The sequence below is a fragment of the Hesperophylax consimilis genome, chromosome 20 (genome assembly GCF_061612785.1).
Source record: "Hesperophylax consimilis isolate HC1 chromosome 20, BYU_Hcon_1.0, whole genome shotgun sequence".
In the NCBI taxonomy this organism is placed as follows: domain Eukaryota; kingdom Metazoa; phylum Arthropoda; class Insecta; order Trichoptera; family Limnephilidae; genus Hesperophylax; species Hesperophylax consimilis.
This window is the reverse complement of record NC_142855.1, coordinates 909,559-930,019: the sequence shown is the minus strand read 5'-3', so window position 1 is coordinate 930,019 and position 20,461 is coordinate 909,559. Positions and strand designations below refer to the sequence as shown.

Below are 20,461 nucleotides of genomic sequence, written 5' to 3'. Positions count from 1 at the left end.
TTTTTCTGACAGTTATACAATAGAAAACAACATATAAGTTTATTTTACCATTGGTATATGAAATACAGGATATAACCAACCATTGTAAATGAATGGTGTTATGAATAGTCTTACAATCATCGCAAAAATGATGCCACATTATTTAGTAAACAACCATCGTTAAAAATGGTGCCAATAGAATTGTTAGCGACCATCGTAAATAAATGGTGCTATAAATAGTCTACAACCATCGTTAAAAATGGTGCCAATCAATTAAGTATTCGTCTTTTGTCCCCGAGGGTTCAATTTGTAAATTGTAGTATTAGTGTAACTAATTACCGAGGTTCTCACAGGAACCAATCAATCACTAATTTATTTTTAGGATTGATTTACATTTTTCAAATGATGAAGTTTTAATATTATATAAATTTATTAATATTAGTTCAGTAGTAACTTGTTTATAGAAACTTAACAAGAATTTTTTTTGTAATAGTAAAGATACTTACATAGACAAATGGGCAATGAGACCTATGTAAGCACAATATATTTAAACTCGGAACATCTTGAAATACTGGGCGAATAATTCCATATGTTTTTACTTAAAGTAATACAATATAAAGGTATATGAACACAGTTCATATGATATTAAGCTTAGAATACAAGAGGATATGCGGGTTCATATCGTCGTATAATCCAAGTTGACATAAAAATAAACTTAAAAATAAATATGAGCTAAGTTGAACTGATCGTGACCAGAAATATGTATGTATTTGTGTTTCGAAGCATCTCACATTTGTATATATATTTTATAATCTACAAAATTTTAACTTATTATTTTAATGAGAAATTATACTCGAGTAATCAACTGGAGTAAAATTAATTTTCCGTAAAGGACAAACTTAAAAATATGTATATTTTATAATCTACAAAATTTTAACTTATTATTCTAATGAGAAATTATACTCGAGTATCAACTAGAGTAAAATTAAATTTTCCGTTTTTCTTCGGCGGCGGTACCTCCACCTCAGAACTCGAGCCCGAAAGAACCCGTCTAACCAAGCGGAGCCAACTCTGCACTCGCACTTCCTCTGCGCAAAGGAAGGCGCGTGAACAGAGCGACTCACATTTAGTTTTTTCCTTTTTTTTTTTTTTTGAATCTCCATATTTTAAAGAAGCAACCCTAGGTTTAGAGTTGTTGTGACTCTTCTTCCTACATTCCGATATTAGATGCCCCTTTAATTTACAAAAAAGAATAATAAATATTGTTCCCTGAGGAATTTGTTTCAGTATGACACATCTCCTTTTCTCATTGATGTTGTCTATTATTGTCGACATTTTGAAGTTTACTTATGAAACTGCAAGTATTGAATACAAAATGATTATAAATTAGCTAATGACGATAGCTATGAATATATTGTACTCCCGCGAGGCAAATATATAATTAAATGCACTTATAAGCACTGTATAGTATTGGTTGCATAACATAATTATCGAAACTTTCAAAGTGTATTATTATTTTGACAGTTGTTGTCAAAATCGCGATGTTTGTTTACGCTTGACATTCTTAGCTGTCAAGTTGACACATAGTATTGTGTTGCCCGTAAAATAAAATAATATTGCCCGTAAAATAAAAATAAATTATAATAATGCGTACAAATCGTTATTTATGTTGGTTGCACTGATGGCACTTTAATAAGTTCGCACTGTTGACTGACATTTATGTACCTAATAACATTTATAGGTTATGTTTTATGTGAGACACGTCGAAACAAAACAAATACACATGATTACTAAAATGCTTGCAACTTCGACTCAAAATCAAATAATAAGAACAAATACGAACCAACCACGTTGATGCGCCATGTTATGAATAAAAAATTCGGGGCGGGGAAAATAAATAATAGATGCATGACGTTTGAAAGGAAGTTGCAAGGTTATAGAATGAAAGTAATCTGGATAAACTTTGGACTGGCCGTAACAAGTTATATTTGATAAATTTCACAGAGAAATACAAAAAAGGTGAAAACTTACCCCCATCGACCAGAACGTAGAATCTATCTACCCTGTCTAAAATAATAAGAACGTATTTAGTTATGAGGAACGAACACTGAGTGCCGCGAATGGCGGAGTAGATGAATCAGCCATGTAGCTAGAGGACGGCAGCATCAGGATGTGGCTGGCCGACGGCCCAGTGTGGTCCAGCCAGTAGGAGTAGACGGCATCAGAATGTGGCTGGCCTACGGCCCAGTGTGGTCCAGCCAAGAGGAGTAGACGGCATCAGAATGTGGCTGGCCTACGGCCCAGTGTGGTCCAGCCCTGAGTAGACGGTTAATCCGTAAGTTGCCCTTCCACGAAGGCAAGGTGGAACTTAATAATGCTCTGAATCAAAATGCACACGGCGAAAACAGATTATCGGCAGAAATAATCACCGATCGCTTGAATAAACTCGGATTACCACCATGGCCACGCATGGTAAAAACGTTTTCATTATTCACGCCACCCGGGGCGAATTCCACTCGCGGGAAATATGACTAGACTTCTAATCTCGAAGCACAAACTGAACATTTCGGTATTAATCGCAAATCCATGAAATAACTTTCGATTAGAGCCTCAGACCTCCAGAAATAATAATTGACCCCCCGACCGGACAGCCTGTCTCTCCTGTGCCCGGCCGGGAAGTGCCACCATCTTGAATTTCTTCTCACTTCCTGTTAAAGTTCTAAGTTGCCAGAGCATAAACAATAGACAAGATAAATCACAGATTTGACAGGTTCTTACTTAGAGTGAAAATCGTATGTTATTTTCATAACAAATTATTCTCCAACACCTAAATCAAATCAAAGATCTAGGAGTTATTTACGACAGCAAACTAACCTTTCACCAACACATCGATGATTTAATAAGCAGAGGATACAGGCTTCTCGGCTTCGTAATTAGAAACTCATATCCGTTTCGTAACACAAAAACACTGACGTTATTATATAACACACTAGTCCTAAGTGTACTTGAATCAAACTCGATCATCTGGGCTCCACATGAATTAACATACACTTTACGCATTGAAAGAGTCCATAAAAAATTTTTAAGGTTTTTATTCTCGCGGCTCTATGGACGTTACCCTTGGCTTTACCCATCGATTTATATATTAGGCATGACCAATTACCACTCCCTAGAGACACGTAGAGGTATTGCTTTGCTTAAATATTTTTTCCAACTAATAAACGGTCACTTATCTAATAATGAGATACTGGCCCAATTAAATTTTTTTGTACCAGAGTCTCACTCTCGAGGACGTCATCACAATCTTCTATATAGTAGAGCAAGCCGCACTAATTTATTAATGAACTCACCTGTGGGGAGAGCTACGTGCTTTTTGAATGCGGTAGATAAGAAATTAGATTTATTTTTTGTGTCCTATAGCGCATTTACGAGATTTTTGGCATTGCATATACACTGCATAAATGGTACAATTATAACGTCTTAGGCTTTATTACCTGTAATTGTTATAAATAAATGTACAAATTATATATAAATAAATAAAAAAATAAATAAATAAATAAAAAATAAACCTCTCACTAGATTTATAACTCAGAGATTTTGTACGGTAAAAGTTTGTACACTATTTATACATAACAATACTACCTACTAACGTTTAACAGTTGATAAGCATTGGTCTCTGTAATTTTTGCAATTATCAATAAAAATAAGTATCCTAATTGTTCAGGATCTCAACTTCACTCTCCTGACAGAGCAATCCGGCGTGGTACCACCAGATTCCAAAGGTAAGTGTGACTGGAGTAACTCTTGAATAATAACTCCAGCTCTTGAATATTGGTCTTTATTTAAACAATAAAAAATACCCGTAGGGCAGCTCATGTACGGTGAGCCCAATATTGCTATCTCTCTCCGCGGTTTTATAAACCACATGTAAGTGAAAACCTGGCAGCTCTGCCGTTTTGCCAAAAACGACCCGCCCAAGACGGATGGTAACAAGAGAAGAAGGATTAAAAATCCGTGGCAATACGAAATTGCCCCGGCAATCGCTAACACAAAATAAATGTTGCCACACCCATTAGGGTGACAAGCACCAATATTAAGATTTCAGTACCTGAAATCTTAACACTAATCTAAAACTCCGGTACCTAATGAATACAGTTTCTTTCTCAATCTACAAAGGGAAATTATTTATCTGATATACTAGCGCTGATAAACATCTTTAACCAAATAAATCTCCAATAAATCCTTGCTACCATTCTGTGCAAAATAATAATATAGAAGTGAGAAAATAATGTCGTCACCGCGGAGATCTCTCATTGGTCATTAAATCTCCACCCGTTCTCTTATTGGCTGAGTATTTGAAATTAAACCAATCACGTTGCCTATTATTATTTTCTCCTAAAAACTCTCGATGGATTTTAGGAGATGGAAAAAACACCGTTTGCAAGCTAGACGCAAGACTCAAGGACTATATGGATCAATTAGAATCTATTAAAAAGTCAGTGAAATTTTTATTTTCACCAATTGAAACTTTCAACACCAAGACGTTGACTTTGAGCAGTAAAACCGCTAAAATTGATTCTATGGAATGCGACGTTATTCATTTGAAGGAAGTTATAAATAATGTAAATATGAAGATGAATCAACGAGAACAATTCAATAGACACTGTAATGTTGAAATTTACGGAGTTCCGATGTCTAGGAGTGAAAACCTTCCGGATATTATAATGAATTTATCCCAGAAAGTTGGGTACCAACTACAAAAAGGGGACATTGACTTCATTCTATGAATGCGACCTGAAGAGTGTGGCCAACGGCAGCTCCTAAAATCACATCCACAAACACATCTACATCATATATAATCATTCGTCTTCTTTGGCGAGATTGCAAGGACGCTTTCTTGGCAGCTGCTCGTCGGCACCGGACCATGACTTCACCAAATATCGGCCTTGCAAGAGCAGCAAGACGTATATTCATCAATGATCACCTTACGCCTTCTACCATGTTACTTATGAAGAAAGCCAGGGAACTTAAAACTGACAAAAATTATAAATACCTGTGGACCAAAAACTATTATATATTCATGACAAAAAAGGACGGTTCCCATGTTATTCGAATTTCCTCTGAGGCAGATATAAACAAAATAGCATGACTCCTTTAAAATACTCCAATCCAACAGAATCTTGGGAGAGCAGGAAGTGAAATGTCAGATTGATCATAGACAAAAAGACGAAAAGATTCGTGTTTTCTTGAGTGCCTATTCCGGTAGACACTTTATTCGGTGTGATAACATATTTCAAATGATAAAACGTCTCCATCACTACACAAATTACATTATTTGTAATTCTAAAAAATTCTGTTTTAAAAACTGAAGAAATTATCGGATTTGCTTATTTATTTATTTATTATAAGAACTTGTTGAACATTTATACATATTTTTGATAATTCAACCGCCATGCTAGGGATGTCCCTGTGTTATGGCGGGTGATATTTACAGATTGGATTTATAAAATAAGTTAATTATAAGTTATAAAGTTATGCAATTTAGATTGAAATATAAGTTAATTAGATTATACAATTAGATTATACAATTAAATAATAAGTAAGTAATAAAAATATACAAATTAAATTAAATTAAAAGTTTTTAAATTATACAAATTTAATTGCATTACAAATATTAAAATCATGGTTTCTAAATGTATTTATAGTAATAAAAATGGTATTAAATATTAATAATAATTGATAATTAGTTGATAAAATTATAATATAATTTAATTTATGTACCAATTTTTATATATTGTGGTCTCCAAGTGAACTTATCCATTTTGATATTAGTTTTTTAAATTTATGGGGTTGGGTTTCGGTTTTTAAGTTTTCAGGGAGAAGGTTAAATATTTTGGGAGCTAGGTACATGAAATGTCTTCGAGCTGACGTGGTATGTAGTGTAGGGACGTTGTAGTGTCGGTTGGTTATTGTTCTGGTGGTGTAATTGTGGTGTACGAGGGTTTTTTTCTTATATTTGTACAAAAAATGCATTAGAGTAAATTTTATGTGGAGTTGCTGTATGTTTAAGACATTGTATTCAGTGAAGAGTCGAGTGGAGGAGTATCTTGTCGGTCGCTTGTTGATAGTACGTATTATCGTTTTTTGGGCTTTTTGTAATGGATCAATAAGATAATGTGCACAACCGCCCCAAATTATGATGCCATATGCTAATTGGGATTGGCAGAGAGCATAGTAGACTGTTTTCATTATTGTAGGAGTAAGGATATTTCTTAATGTTCGAAAAACATAACAGAGCTTGCGAATTCGGGGAGTTAGGCTGGCTAAGTGCTGATCCCAACGAAGATGATGATCATCATCAATGATTATCAAATTGAAAAACGTTTTTCTCGAGGTTCCATGCATTTCCAACATTTTTCATTATTACCGTTGAAAAAAATTAACACAAACGACGTCAAAACCAAGTATTAAACTATTGTAATACACTTCTACCGCGAAAGTTTCAGATTTAATAAACTAACTATTTGCTTGCTTTGTATGTATAACCAGAACCGTAAATAATTTTAAATAAGCCCATGAACTCTCGTGTATCCTCGCTAACTTGGTTGTGTTGGGTAGATCAATAATTAAATAAACATTCCGTATATATTCTTGATCAGTGTTGAGCTAAAACCTTATTAAATCTTTGTAGGTTTCGATGAATAGCCCATTTGTCATCCACTATATTAAGAGAGAGGGTCGCTCTCCCAGAGAGTTAGTTCGGAAACAGTTTAACAATAGAACATGTAAAACATGTGGGCAAAGTAGCATCGTCAAAATAACCTCGTGTTACCAAACCTTGCATATTGTATGCATAAGCGCTACAAAATAAAAATAAAACTCGAATGAATATATAAATGATAGTTAATACAATAAAAGATATAAATTTGTTTTAGACCACTTTAATTTTCACTCTACTCTACCGGTTTCATAAGCACCCTTCCTTCGTCAGGAGATTATTAAAACTGTTTTAATATTCTCCTGACGAAGGAAGGGTGCTTCCGAACCGGTAGAGTACAATTAAAATTAAAGTGGTCTAAAACAAATTTATATCTTTTATTGTTAATTATGACGAGCCACAAAGTAAATGTTTATTACAAATTTGTGATAGTTTATAGTCTATGACTTTAATTTTGTCTATGTATTGTCAGTATAACCTAAACATTATCGCTGACGCATGCTTCTGTCGTTGCATCCTGTTATTAAACTCTAATTCTATATAATATTACTTACGCTGTTTTCCTAACGCAGTTAAATGTATCATCCCTTGTGTTATTGTAGTTATTGGTAAGTTCTAACGCTGATATTTTCTACAAATCCACAACTGCGATATGTCTTCGCGCGTATACATGTGAACCTGAACCTGTGTGAACACGCGAACCGCCGTTTGCATTTGGTTTGTTTCTTTTTATTTTGGTACAATATTTTACATTTCTTAGTACAATTTAGTAATGTTGGCCTCACTGGGTGGCTTACCCGTGCTGATGCCTCAAAAGGCCTCCTTTCCCACAGTAAAGCAGGTTGTGTATACGCGCAATGTCAGGCCCACGACACAATCCGACTTTATAAATCCGGATGGTGAGTAGGCAAAACCACCGACTGAATTATTAATACACCGTTCACGGTATAATAATAATTCTATTGTAGAAAGCAATCACTTTGTGGTTTGACATATTTAATAAAATAAAATACTTTTTTGTTTTAAAACCACGATATTTATTAATTTAAGAACCGACCGGTTTCGCTTTACTTAAGCATCATCAGGGTACAAATTAATACTAAACAAGAAGTACATAATGTGTGCATATATATAACAAAATATAGAGGGAGACAACATGATACAAATATAAGCAACACAAAGACGGTCATAAAATACATTAACATAAGTGTACAAGTAATTTTTTTTTATTACTTATACTAGTAATTTTTTTGTGTTGCTTATATTTGTATCATGTTGTCTCCCTCTATATTTTGTTAAACATCACATTGTGTTAATGATAAATAATATTATGTTAGTCTCCATAGATTATTGCAGTGTATTATTTCATAAAGCTGTTCATGGCGACAACTAAACAAGTCCCAGAAAGACCGAATCGGTTGCAGATTTCTGTTTTACCATCCCGACAGTGACGTCAAAACTTACTGTAAGCGTCTCAACTTATCAATCTGTTTTGATAAGCTGTGAGGGAGCCGTAAATTCCCGCGTGAGCGATTAGGCCTGTCAAAAACTTACGTAAAAAAAACTTCCCTAACTTGGTATAAATTACGGTAAAAGTGTCGTTTACATTGGTAAATTTGTGAGCAACTTTCAGGAAAAAACTTAAAAGTGTAAAGGCAGCCTTACGAAGGCAATGATTGAAATTGTCACTAATTCTAAAAAAATCCATTACATTTTGTTAATAGCAGATTCATGATCCAAAATACGGCCATACCGTTTTATATAGAAATATAGTGGAAGATAGCGTTAGATTATTGTATTCCGACGATTGACGACGATTCTCTCAACCGATTTCAATCGTCTTATCTTCAATGTCACTAGTATATCACTTATTTGAAAATATTTTTAGAGTAGATTGCATTGCTTGGGAAAATATAAAATCTAAAGATAATATTCATATCTCATACAAATTGGAGTTCCGTTAAAACAACGTTCAGTTTTGGGAAGTTTCAGACATATGTTTTGTGCACAACAGAGCCATGGATCAACTTAATCCAGAAAATGTATCCATCAAGACGGAACCAGTGCCCCGGGAAGACAATGGAGGTGAAATGCCTTATACGGATATGGATTTCGACCTCCCAGATGTAAAGAAGGAATGTTTCCAGAATGCGGAGAGTGCTCGGACAGCCAGTAAGTTGCGTTGCACATTACTTTTGAAATGTAGGTTGTTAAATACTGATGTTCGGAATCCTTGTCCGTTTTGAAATATTGCACAGACAGGACATAATATACTTGTTTATAACGTCCTCTCTTGCTGTACCTACAAAAGTACTACAGCAATCTTTTAACTTATACTCACAAATCACATGTTGCAACCTTACCTTATTCGGGATATAATAAAGTTCAATTAATTACAATGCACTGAAAACACAATGTTGATGCAATAAAGCATTATTTCAATGGCTGCAAACAACAAAACGCAGTACTGAAGGTGCTCAAGAGTAAACGTTTTATCCTTCTTGAAGGATCACTCTTGAAGTTGACATCTGGGGTCCTTCATATTTCTTAAACAATTTTTTTATTATTACAATATTAGTAGTGTGCTCCTGTAGAAGAGGACATTGCCCACGAAACATGTAGATTGTTTTTTATAAAAATTATGTGATGTAAACAAAGTTTTTTGAACTTTTAAGAGGAAACCGGGTGGTGTTTTTTCCATACAAACGTATTCCTCATTTCCCTCTCTGGATTTTGACACTAGAGAAAATATTTTTTTTACATAATATGAATATTGACCGCAAGCGTGTCGGTACGTTTTGATTTTTTTGATAAGTTACTTTTTATAGGAGTTATAACCCTTCAAAAATTGTTAAAATTGCCTTTTTTTAACGCCATCAACAAACGTTCAGTATACAAATAAGACGATGTATTTTTAAAAAAAGCAAAACGTACAGACATAGAATGTTTTCTTCCAATACATTTGGTAAAAAAAATCTTGGAAATCGGTTCAGTTTTGGAGTAGAAAAATGAGGACTACAAAACCTCGATTTTGACAATTTTATTTAGGTATTATCAGGCTGAGGTGCATGTGTCCCTTTCTCTCAGTATTCGGGGGTGAGGGGGGGGCGGAGAGGGTTTTGTTGAATACGTATACAGTCAACGAAGTGATGTGACATTCTCAATAATTATATCGATACACTAGTCCACTAGTGTTGTCATGTCCCGAGTTATCGATGTTTTTTTAAAATTATTTTTCTGTTTGGTGACTTATCTTGAGTGTGCCAATACTTACCGAGCTTATTTACTAAAGTTATTGTGACAAATTTAATTTGTTTACGTCAAATAAATTAATGGAAAAAAATTGAAAAAAAAACACCTGTTACAGACAGACCCCGAGATGATTCCGTTCCGTATTGCCGAGTTGGATATGGAACACAAAAATTAATTAAAATATTTTTTGATAACTTTTGAAGGTTGTACTCAACATAATATTATCCCTTTATAGGACACTTTTTTTAAGATACAACTACCGAACCAAAAAAAAACTTTTATATTTGACTAAATATATTGTTCTAGATTTAAAAAAAAAAAAATTATATTTTACAAGAAAATGTGTGATGGTAAGTACATACACCACTGATCGTTTGATGGAATGCTGGTACAGCGTATGTTCAGTGGTACATGCATCTACCACATGTTGTTGAATCGATTACGTAATTATAATATCATATTATACAAATGAATATTGAAATCTATGTATAAGAGGCACCATATTGTTTATTGTGCTACATATTAGGTACATACACATAACTAGTTTAGTTTTTATTTAACTTTTTTAATACGTTATATTATTACAGAAAAATGCACTTTTGGGAATACCTCCTACATCACTTGACATTTTCAATCTTCTTCAATGATCTAATATTTTTTGTTTTTAAACGCTTTATTGTAAAAAAAATTACTGTTTAACATCTACACAATGAAATTAAAACAATTTATGGTCCAGACCTTTCCCTCGCCGGTAAATTTCTTGGTATGCGACCGTCAATTATTTCTGGTAAAAGGCATTGGTGGTAGAAATTTTCTAACAGTGGAACGATTTTTTGCCAGATTTCATCGTCCCTCTCAATTTTTTCATACAGCAAACCTTTTGGACTCCACACAACAAAATAACAATAATTACGACGAGTAATATGTAACTGGCCTTGTACTTGGTAGAAGTAATTATGATTCCGTTTTAATGTTAAAGAATGGTCTTCCAATTTACAGTAATCAATTATCTTTTGTGCAATTTCCTCTTCTGGTGACATATTTGCTATACTATAAGGGCATTTAATTTCAATTATAGAATCCTCACCGATAAGGCCATCCGGACTTGCCGCTAAAAAGTTTTTGGTTTTATCGATAAATAGCCCATAGCGGATACCTGCAAACTTGTTTTTTTGAAAATTGCTCTATTGCTAGGCTTTCATTTTCTTTTCCATAATTTGTGGCCATAGTTCCTTTGAATTGTGAGTACAGTAAAGAGTTTAATACTCCCGTAACTGAAGTTTTTTGCCGAAGCTTATATATTTTTCCAAAGTTAGACGCCGTTATCCGCTTACGTCTTTCAATTGCCCACAGATTGTTATTGCTTTGGCCTATCGTATTCCTTTCGAGCTCTTCCTTATTCGTTGAAGATAATTCTTTGAGAAATTCCTCTTTTTTCGTTTCAAATATTTCAGGTGGCATATCTGGTTCTAATTCCAATTGACCATAATTTTCATCGGGCCCTGTAACTTTTTTTCTTTTTTCTGTCGTATTTTCATTATACTTTAGTTTTTTTTTTCGACACATTTGTGTATTCTCCTTCGAACGTCGTTTTCTCTCTATAAAGTGCTTCGTGTATTTGCCGGGACTGTGGCCTTGGATTTTCTTTTGTATTCTTGAATGGGTTGCCAATTCACTATTCCACGAAGCTACTGCTCCAAAACATCTTGCTTGGTAAGATCCTCTTGTAGTAAAATTTACCCTTTTTCCACCTATAAATTTGGCGATAACGTTGTTGAATTGCTCCACAGTGTTATTTGTCACGTCAATAATAAGACTTTCTGCATTTGCTATTAGAGACAATAAGAATTGTTGGATATCAGTCCATATTCCACAATCTCGAAGATCGCTTACTAAATTTGGATCATCAGTATACTTCTCCGGCTTGCAATAGTACGATGCACAATTTTTATCATCACCAAACACATGATTTGCGGTATTTTTTATGTCCATTTTCAAATTTATTATTAATTATTTTATTACTTTGTACTGTGTTGTTTTCTTGCTCTTTCCTTTTTTTATGTGTGCAGCAACCTATATACACGCACCCACAAGTCTCATTTACTTGTGCGTGTGCAGAAGATGAGCTCGGAGCAGGCAGTCACATGTATATAACTACGCACAAGTCGCGATGTGACTGAGGTGATGAGCGAACAGCAGGCGCTCTAGTTGCGAGTTGCGACGTGACTTTTTTTATGTGAATACCGCACAAGAGTCCGAACTGCTCCCGTCTGGAACCAGTGAGACTGTGGATTCCCCAATTGGCGACTTAATTGGACTAGTATTACAAAACCCTGTGAGCTGATAGCTGATTTGGCCGTAACTAAGTCGCCGCGTGTATCATTATTTCTCCAGACAATTATTTTATATTATATTTAATTAATATTCTTTTTAATGAATATTATTTTTAATATTGTGAAACAACATAAATTAATTAAAATCAATTTACTTGCGCACGCCGTGATTTGAATCCGAGACCTCCGGACTCGAAGTCGAAAGCCTTACCCCTCAACCACGGAAGCGAAATAAATGTATCTACGTACATATTTGTAGTAAGTAATAATAATAATAAAGTTAAGTACAATACAATATTAAATAATGTAGACCTCGCTATTTTATTACGAATATGTACCTAGGCACCTACTTAATTTTTGGAATAAATGAATAACAGTAAATGAAATAATAAGAACTGATCGCAATAATATGACGCGAAGTCGCTATCGGGCGCGGCGCGACAATTCGTGCTTCCAACACCTGCAGCCACGCACACACACGCATTGGGGTTCACCAATACACCGATAGCGCTTTTGCTGTCCCCGCTGAGATGAACGAAATAGAAATAATTTTTACAAATACCTATCGTTAAAATTTCTCGGCGCTCCTGCGCGCCCTTAATAAAATAAATTATGCCATCACAAAGCAAAAAACTTTTTCACAAAGCAAAAAAAGTTGATAAAGTTATTTTTATTTCAAAAGTTATTTATTCATAGCCATAATTGTTTTTTTTAACATTAACAAGTAGTCCTACATCATGTGCCCATTTGAGAAGTTATTTAATCTCTCTTTGTAATGTAATAACCAGTTCTAAATCTACCAAAGTTACAACAATTAACTACTTCAATATTAACAATGTCCCCAGGAGATACCCTGATAATTCTGACCAATTTCTTGGATTTCTCATTAATTTTATAATTTTTTTTATTTTTTATATTAACTCCACACAAGAGGCCCTGAAGAAAATAATTTCCCTCAAGGCCTATGTCATCTTTGGGGATGCTGTGTGGAGGGTCTTTTTGTGGATAGGAAGGAGTGAACATGGGTCTTGAAGAGTCCCATGTTGTAGGAGGGAGGAAACACAGAGGCCGGCAGTTCGTTCCACAGCCGAGCTGTTGAACTTAAGAACGAATCGTAGAAGCGACCCGTTCTCATGTGACAAGTGTCAACCGTGTACAAATGTTGGGCACGCGTTTGGCGTGTATCCCGACTACGCACCGGTGCCGAAGGGATCAATGACGCTAGTTCCTCAGAGCATCTTTCATTGTAATACCGATACACAAGGACAGCATACCTACCTGACGCCTGTGCTCTAAAGATTGCAGTCCGTTTGTTAAGATTGGGGAATCTATCAAACGGACCGCCCGTTTTTGCACAGAGTCAAGGGTTTTTTCAGGTATTTAGGGGCTCCGGACCAGAGATGGCTGCCAAATTCGACAGTAGGGCACACTTGCGATTTGTACAGGGTGAGCAGTTGTGTACTATTAAAGTATCTGCGGGCCCTGTACAGTACGCCCAGCTTCTGAGAGGCCAGCTTTACTCTGGCTTCGATGGAGCTCCCATACCTAAGCTGGTCACTTATAGTTACACCAAGCATATCAATGGAAGGCCTGTTCGGAAGATTGCTTCCGTTGAAGGAGACTAGATTATCATTTAGATCCCTTTTAGACGTAATCAGACAGGATTGGGTCTTTGAAACATTAAATTCGACGAGATTATTTTTACCCCAGGAGGAAATACTCTCGAGATAACCGTCCATTCTCTGCTTCAAAGCCCTCCGAGCCGTTGGAGTTTGTGTGCCCTTTGGGGGCTTGTCAAACAAAAAGCTATCATGAACTGTACTGTCATCCGCGTAACAATGAATCGGTGCACATGTCAAAAGGTCATTGATGTGCAACAAAAACAAAGTCGGAGACAGAACCGATCCCTGTGGGACGCCAGCATTCATAGAGTGCGAGGAAGGGGTGAAACAAGGTGAAATAACACACTTAGCAACACTTGTTCATCTAACTACGGTATACCACAAGGTAGCATATTGGGTCCGTCTCTGTTCCTGTTTTATAAACGAATTCTGCAACATTAATATTCAGGAGAAAATCGTTAGTTTTGCCAATGACACCGTCTTACTGTTTGAAGCTAACACCTGGCTAGCTGCTTGTAAAAAAGCTGAAACGGACATTAGGGTGGAACACTTTTATATGAATTTTTTTTTTCGAAATTTGAATTGGAATACCAGGTAAAAAAATGCTTAATGTACCTAATTGTTAATAACACTTCTCAACTTGAAAGTTCTAGCTCGCCAGCTTGAGTTCCCGCCATAGATTTAAAATTTTATTTTTTAAGGTTTTATAGACGTTTTGTATTAAACACTCCATAAACAAATAAATATAATACATTATGCATTAAATCATAAAATAAAAGTAGATTTTAATTAATAAAATCATTTATTTCAAAAGTAAACACAGGTTCAGGAAGTTATGTTGGTATGAATAACATCATTTTTATAGCAAAATCCCTTTTCGGTTCAAACTTTGGCATGTGTTTTCGAGATGCTTATTTAGATTTTATGAATCCCTCTCGTCTAATACACTTAGCCACTGGAACGATTTCGGTCGAAAAATCGACCACTTTTATTTTTCTGCGATTGATATCGGTCCAAAAATGGACCGATTTTTCTACCATTCGTAAAATATTTATTGTAATTATTTAAAACGTTTATATGGCCAGCTACTTGTTTTATCGAATAGCAGATAATATATTCTCTTTGTCTATGAACTTATCCGTTGTCTTTGAAGTGTTATTTAACGAGTTTTCGCGGTTTTTTTATGGCGTCCTGTCAAAAACATAATTATAAATTTTCAACATTCACGAAATTTTGGACTCTTCCTAAAATGCCGTAAGTAATTAATTTATTGGGTTTTTAACGCATAATTATATATCTGTGTAATCATGATTGACTTATCTATCTTTGAAATGCGTTTTTAATTCGTTTGTTTGTATTATATTGTTTTGGTTGAAGTTTTTGTGTAAGATTACGTCAACTGAAGACGTCATCTGTTTTTGATTTACAATAATGTCTTAAATACTGCACTCGCGCATTTGAAATATAGATATTCCATCACAGTGATTCAAAACAAAGAGATATATATAAGTTTTATTTGAATTGGTTCATTATTAATACAGATATTTGCTAACCAATTATTTTAAGTCATATGTCAAAAAGTTGACTCTTTTTCACATGTAAAATGGTGTAAAGCCTTCGTCACACAATAAAAATTTAGTAATTTAGTTGTATAATTAATTAATTTGTTTACTTTTACCAAATTTGTGCAGAAACAGCTGTCGTCCAGGGAAAGGGATCACTCCACGACCCAATAATCATTTTCAAATTTTATATTAGTGCAATATTTAACAAAATTTAAACATTTTACATTTTACATTACTTACATTAAGTGTTTTCAATTTAAAATATATAGAGTGGTGCTGACTGCAAGAGGTGGCAGAGGAAGAAGGAGAGGTGGAGTACGAGCTGGTGCCGGACTACCTGCACGTGGACGTCAACGCAGAGCTGCAATTGCAGCCTCGTCTGGAGTGTTAGTATTTTTTAATGTTTTTTTATGAAAGTACTTTGCTGTGGCCGTTGAACTCATCATATATTTGTATTTATTTAAACAGCGACCCTGCTTTGCTACTGGTGCGAGAGGATCGCGTCAAGGCCCTAAAGGCTGTTAGGGCCCTGCCTGCTTCCTTCCGGCTAGAGCTGGAAAGCCGAAAATTCAAGAAGCAGGCGGCGCGCATTTTGCTCCCTACCGCACCTCCAAGAAAAACTAAACAAAAGTAAGCAATCGTATTTAGATGCTTGATACAATATTATTGTTTTTTCCTGACAGCGTTCCACTCTTACAGTGAGAGTTGGTAAGATCAGCGCTCTGTGCATTTGGCACATTCAGTGCATATTTTACAGAGTTCTAATTTTACTGTTTATTTACATACTGTACTTACTGTTTCACACGTGAATGAGAACAATTTATATGATTTATGTAAATGTTTTCAGAATTCCATCTCCGGAGAGAACAACGTGTCCCTTTTCACAAGGGACGCCTTCACCGTTGCCACGACCCGTACCACCACCGTGGATGTCCACACCCAATCAACGGCTCCCAATGCACCAATTATGCCTATCCGTGCAGCATCTATCGTGCCGGCTATCACAGCGAGCTGTGGGTGGACGTGCCATTCTACGAAAAATTGTCGGCGTTTGGGAACGGTGAGTTTATTTTTTTAAATGTCAAACCAGGGGCTCAATATAAAATCAATTATCTATATTTTATATTGATATCCCTAGCACAGTTTCACTGTTGGTATATTGGCAGGAAATAGGCATAGTACTTAAAAATTCCACATAACAAACATACAAAATGTATTGTTGTTATGACGTGGATGCATCATTACACATCTTTTTTTTCTGTAACGGGTATTGCAGAGTGAGAAATAAGACATGCCGAACTTCTTTGCGAGGATTACATTTGATTCACCGGCTTCTAAACGGTGTAATACAGCATTTTTTTCTTAAATTGAAAAAACACTTTCGCTTCACGGGACTCATTGTGTCGAGCTTCCTAGTCAAAAGCGAGGCTGTATTGGTAGTTGGTCACTTTAAACGGATACGTTTTCCTACTAAAAGCTATGAAACCTTACTAGAGTTTACATTATCGTCACTTAAAACAGTAGACCGTTAAATGCAAAGTCATTATATCCAAATTCTACTGTAAATTTGTGTTTTCTTTTATTTCAGAGTCAGACATGGGCAGAAACAGTAACGTGGACGAGGCAGCTGTACTAGAAGAGTCTGTACTTGGAAACCGTGAGTTATAAAACTAACTAACTTACCTTCACGCCATTTCGGTAGGCAGAGAGGATGAACCACCATGCAACTCGATCTTGGCACACACACTCTTTTCTTCATTCCATACCTACCTGACTGTGCTATTCTGACTCCTGACATTGCCCGCCTCAAGTATTTGATTAACTTTTTATTTATTTTTTTATATGAATACCTCACAAGAGCCTTTTTCATCAACCACAATTTAAATACTAACGCAGACCCGTGAAAAATCATTAGATATATATTTTTTTATGTGCTTACCGCACATGACTATCAATTGCTCCCAACCGTATGGAGCCAGTGAGACTATGGCATCCCCAATCGGGGTATGTTGTGAGGCTGAAGGTAGCGGGTAGGGGAAGGAGGTGTGGAAGAGGGAGGTGGAAAAGTTCCTGGCTATTCAGAACTGGTCACCAAACACGGCTAAAGCCATTTCAAGCAACGTTTCAATTCTGAATGGGGTCTTACACCAGGGCGATACTATGGGTATCTTCCACTCTGGAACGTGCCGCAAATATAACATATATTATTTTTAATGAATTTTGTGTGAAAATAACACTAATTATTCAAATATAATTTATTTGATTTGATCCCGCGACCATCGTATTGCGAGTCAAAAGCCGTACCAGAGGCAGTGGGTTATCGTAATATAGACACATTAAATTAATTTGGGTTTTCTGTTGTTTCAGAAATGGATATGGACAGATCGAGCGACGATATGACGAAGCGAGCGACGTCGACCACGAAGAGAGCGATGAGGATACCTTCTGCATGCCACCAATACCTTATCATAATATTATCAACGTTTCACCTAACTCCCATAGACTTTAGTAGACAAGACCAGGTAGATAGTGAGGCAATGTGTTCGATTCTGCCGCCTGAAGGTTACTCTTTCGATTGGTCTAATGATATCTTACGGGATAAGGGAGACTTTCACAGGCACGCCAAGACCAACTTTTAATAGCGACGAAATGGGCAAACCTTTCTTAAAATCTTTGATGCAGATTTCGTTGAACTGATCGCGAGAGAGACCAACAGGTATGCAGATCAATCAGACTTACAAACCTCAACTCGTACTAGACTATAACAAGGTAATGGGGGGGGTTGACCGAAAAGATCAGCTTTTGTCAGGCTTCCCCATTGAACGACAGCGAAACCTGGTCTGGTACAAGAAGCTTTTCAGGAGACTACTAAGCGTTTCGGTGCAGAATGCGTATATATTGTACCGCTCAAAGCTCCGCAAGGAAAATAAACGCATTTTGTACCGAAACTTCAGGAGTGAGGTTGCGGATGAACTCCTTCTGCTGTTCTGTCGTAGTCAAATTGACACGACTGTGCGGACCATTGGCCTAATAGCTGAAGGAAAGACTCTGCGACCTATCCTGAAAGGCAACCACTTCGTGGTCCGTAGCGGGAAAAAGGTGAAATGTGCGTGGTGCAGCATAAATAACATTTTCAAAAGGACCCTTACAAAGTGTGATGTGGCATTATGCTATGATTGCATGAAGCCATATCACACTACAATATAGATTTGCTGAGGGTTTTTTTTTATTTAATTTTTTTCTTTTTTGGTTTTTTAGTTATGAAATTAAAATTTATAAATTTAATTAAATTTGTTTGAACATCAATTATGATGGCCTGGATGGTTGGACTTAATCATTTCTTTCCGCATACTCACGTCTCATGTTATGTTGTCCTCAAAGGTTCTATATGATAAGGTTCGGTGGACATTTAATATGTATATTTCAATTCTGATCATTGAAATATGCATGAACAAATGCACAGGTATTCTAATTTTTCCCTGTTTATTGTACACATTAAATAACTCGTTTTATTTTTATGTCTTAATTATATTTTGTCAATTTTTCTGTAAAGAGGCTTTTCCAGATCTAGTCACTAAACATAACTTAGCCAATTCAAGCAATGTTCAATTCTGAATGGTGGTCCCTCACCAGAGCGATACTCAGAATCTCACTCTATAGCGAGGCACAATGATATTATTATGTATTGATTTTCTTAAATTATGAATAAACCAATAAACTGAATACATTTTTATTATGACAAAGTGTGTAAACAATGTTTAAATCAATATACTGCTCTTTCATTGTAACCATACAACTGTAATATTGATTTAAAAGGATATAAGGGCTTAATAAATAAATCAATTATTGGTTCCATCAATTATTTTCCATCCCCCATTTTTTTCGATACCTTTGCGTTTAGATATAAAATTATCACTATGATTTTATTTGCCATTCTACGGTCATACAAAGGTTTGATATATATATACAAATTTATCATCATTTTACATATTCCGATTTAACCTATGTAGATTGACCTTAAGGTAGCTGTCAGAAGTGATTTTTCGTCAAATATTGGTGAATTTCATCAACTTTCAAAGTATCCCCCTGAAATATTGGCAATGTTTATATCTATGATATATATCTCACTTTAAGCCTTATTTCCTCGTTTTGCACGTAATATAAAAACATGGTTACAAATCTCCAGTTCTAATTTACAATTATTTAAAAAGTAGCACCATGATTTTGACATCGTGAAATAGGCTCTCTGTATAATTCATCAAATGAATAAAATAAAGCCAACACGGCGACTATGCTTATTAATACTTGTAGACAGTTAATGTATCTTCCTAACGTTATACCAGTTTTTGTGGTAAATTTATTACATAGCATAATACAGTGATTTCAATTTTGACGCGTCACGCACTCAAATTTTACAAAATTATTTTCTGACCAAACTTTTGAAGAGATCTTAACATGCAAAAAAATATTTTTCTATTACATTCTTGCATCTGTGATTATCAAACAGGCCATAGAGAACATAAAAACGTAGAAAATATTCTATAAAGATTTTTAAAACTGCCACTGGCGGCAATTTCAAATCACAAAAACGCAAATTTCGCGCATTTATAAAGTTTAAGATTTTTTAATAATTTATCTATCAATTCTAAAAATATAGAATAATTATTAAAATATAGGTGAATTCATTGGCTGTATAGCACTACAATCAGTTTTATGTCTCCGTATTAAAATTCGGAGGTTTGATTTTTTTAATGTTGGCGGAAAATATTCAAAATCGTCGCCAAAAAACCGCGAGCAATCGGAGAAAAAAGTTTTTTGACGCGCGATCGTTCGAGTGGTTAGAGCTGCTTCTGTCAGAACTTTTACAGATCTTTCCACAGCCTGCGTGTGGCAAGGCAGTCTCATAAACCCCAACACTGTATCTTCTCCATTTTCAATAAGATCCATTCATTATCCATTGCATTGGTCGAGATAGTCTGTTTTCCAAACGAC

General features: G+C 35.3%; 1 protein-coding gene across 1 annotated transcript; it reads left to right on the top strand.

Moving 5' to 3' along the window:
• The first annotated feature begins 15,071 nt into the window (after nucleotides 1–15,071).
• Nucleotides 15,072–17,991, top strand: LOC149413875 (uncharacterized). Its single transcript, XM_089643855.1, has 6 exons — nucleotides 15,072–15,158; nucleotides 15,739–15,855; nucleotides 15,938–16,099; nucleotides 16,317–16,529; nucleotides 17,058–17,126; nucleotides 17,837–17,991. The coding sequence occupies exons 1-5, from the start codon at nucleotides 15,088–15,090 to the stop codon at nucleotides 17,080–17,082; spliced, it is 588 nt and encodes a 195-aa protein (XP_089499981.1). The 5' UTR covers nucleotides 15,072–15,087; the 3' UTR covers nucleotides 17,083–17,126; nucleotides 17,837–17,991.
• Nucleotides 17,992–20,461: the final 2,470 nt, after the last annotated feature.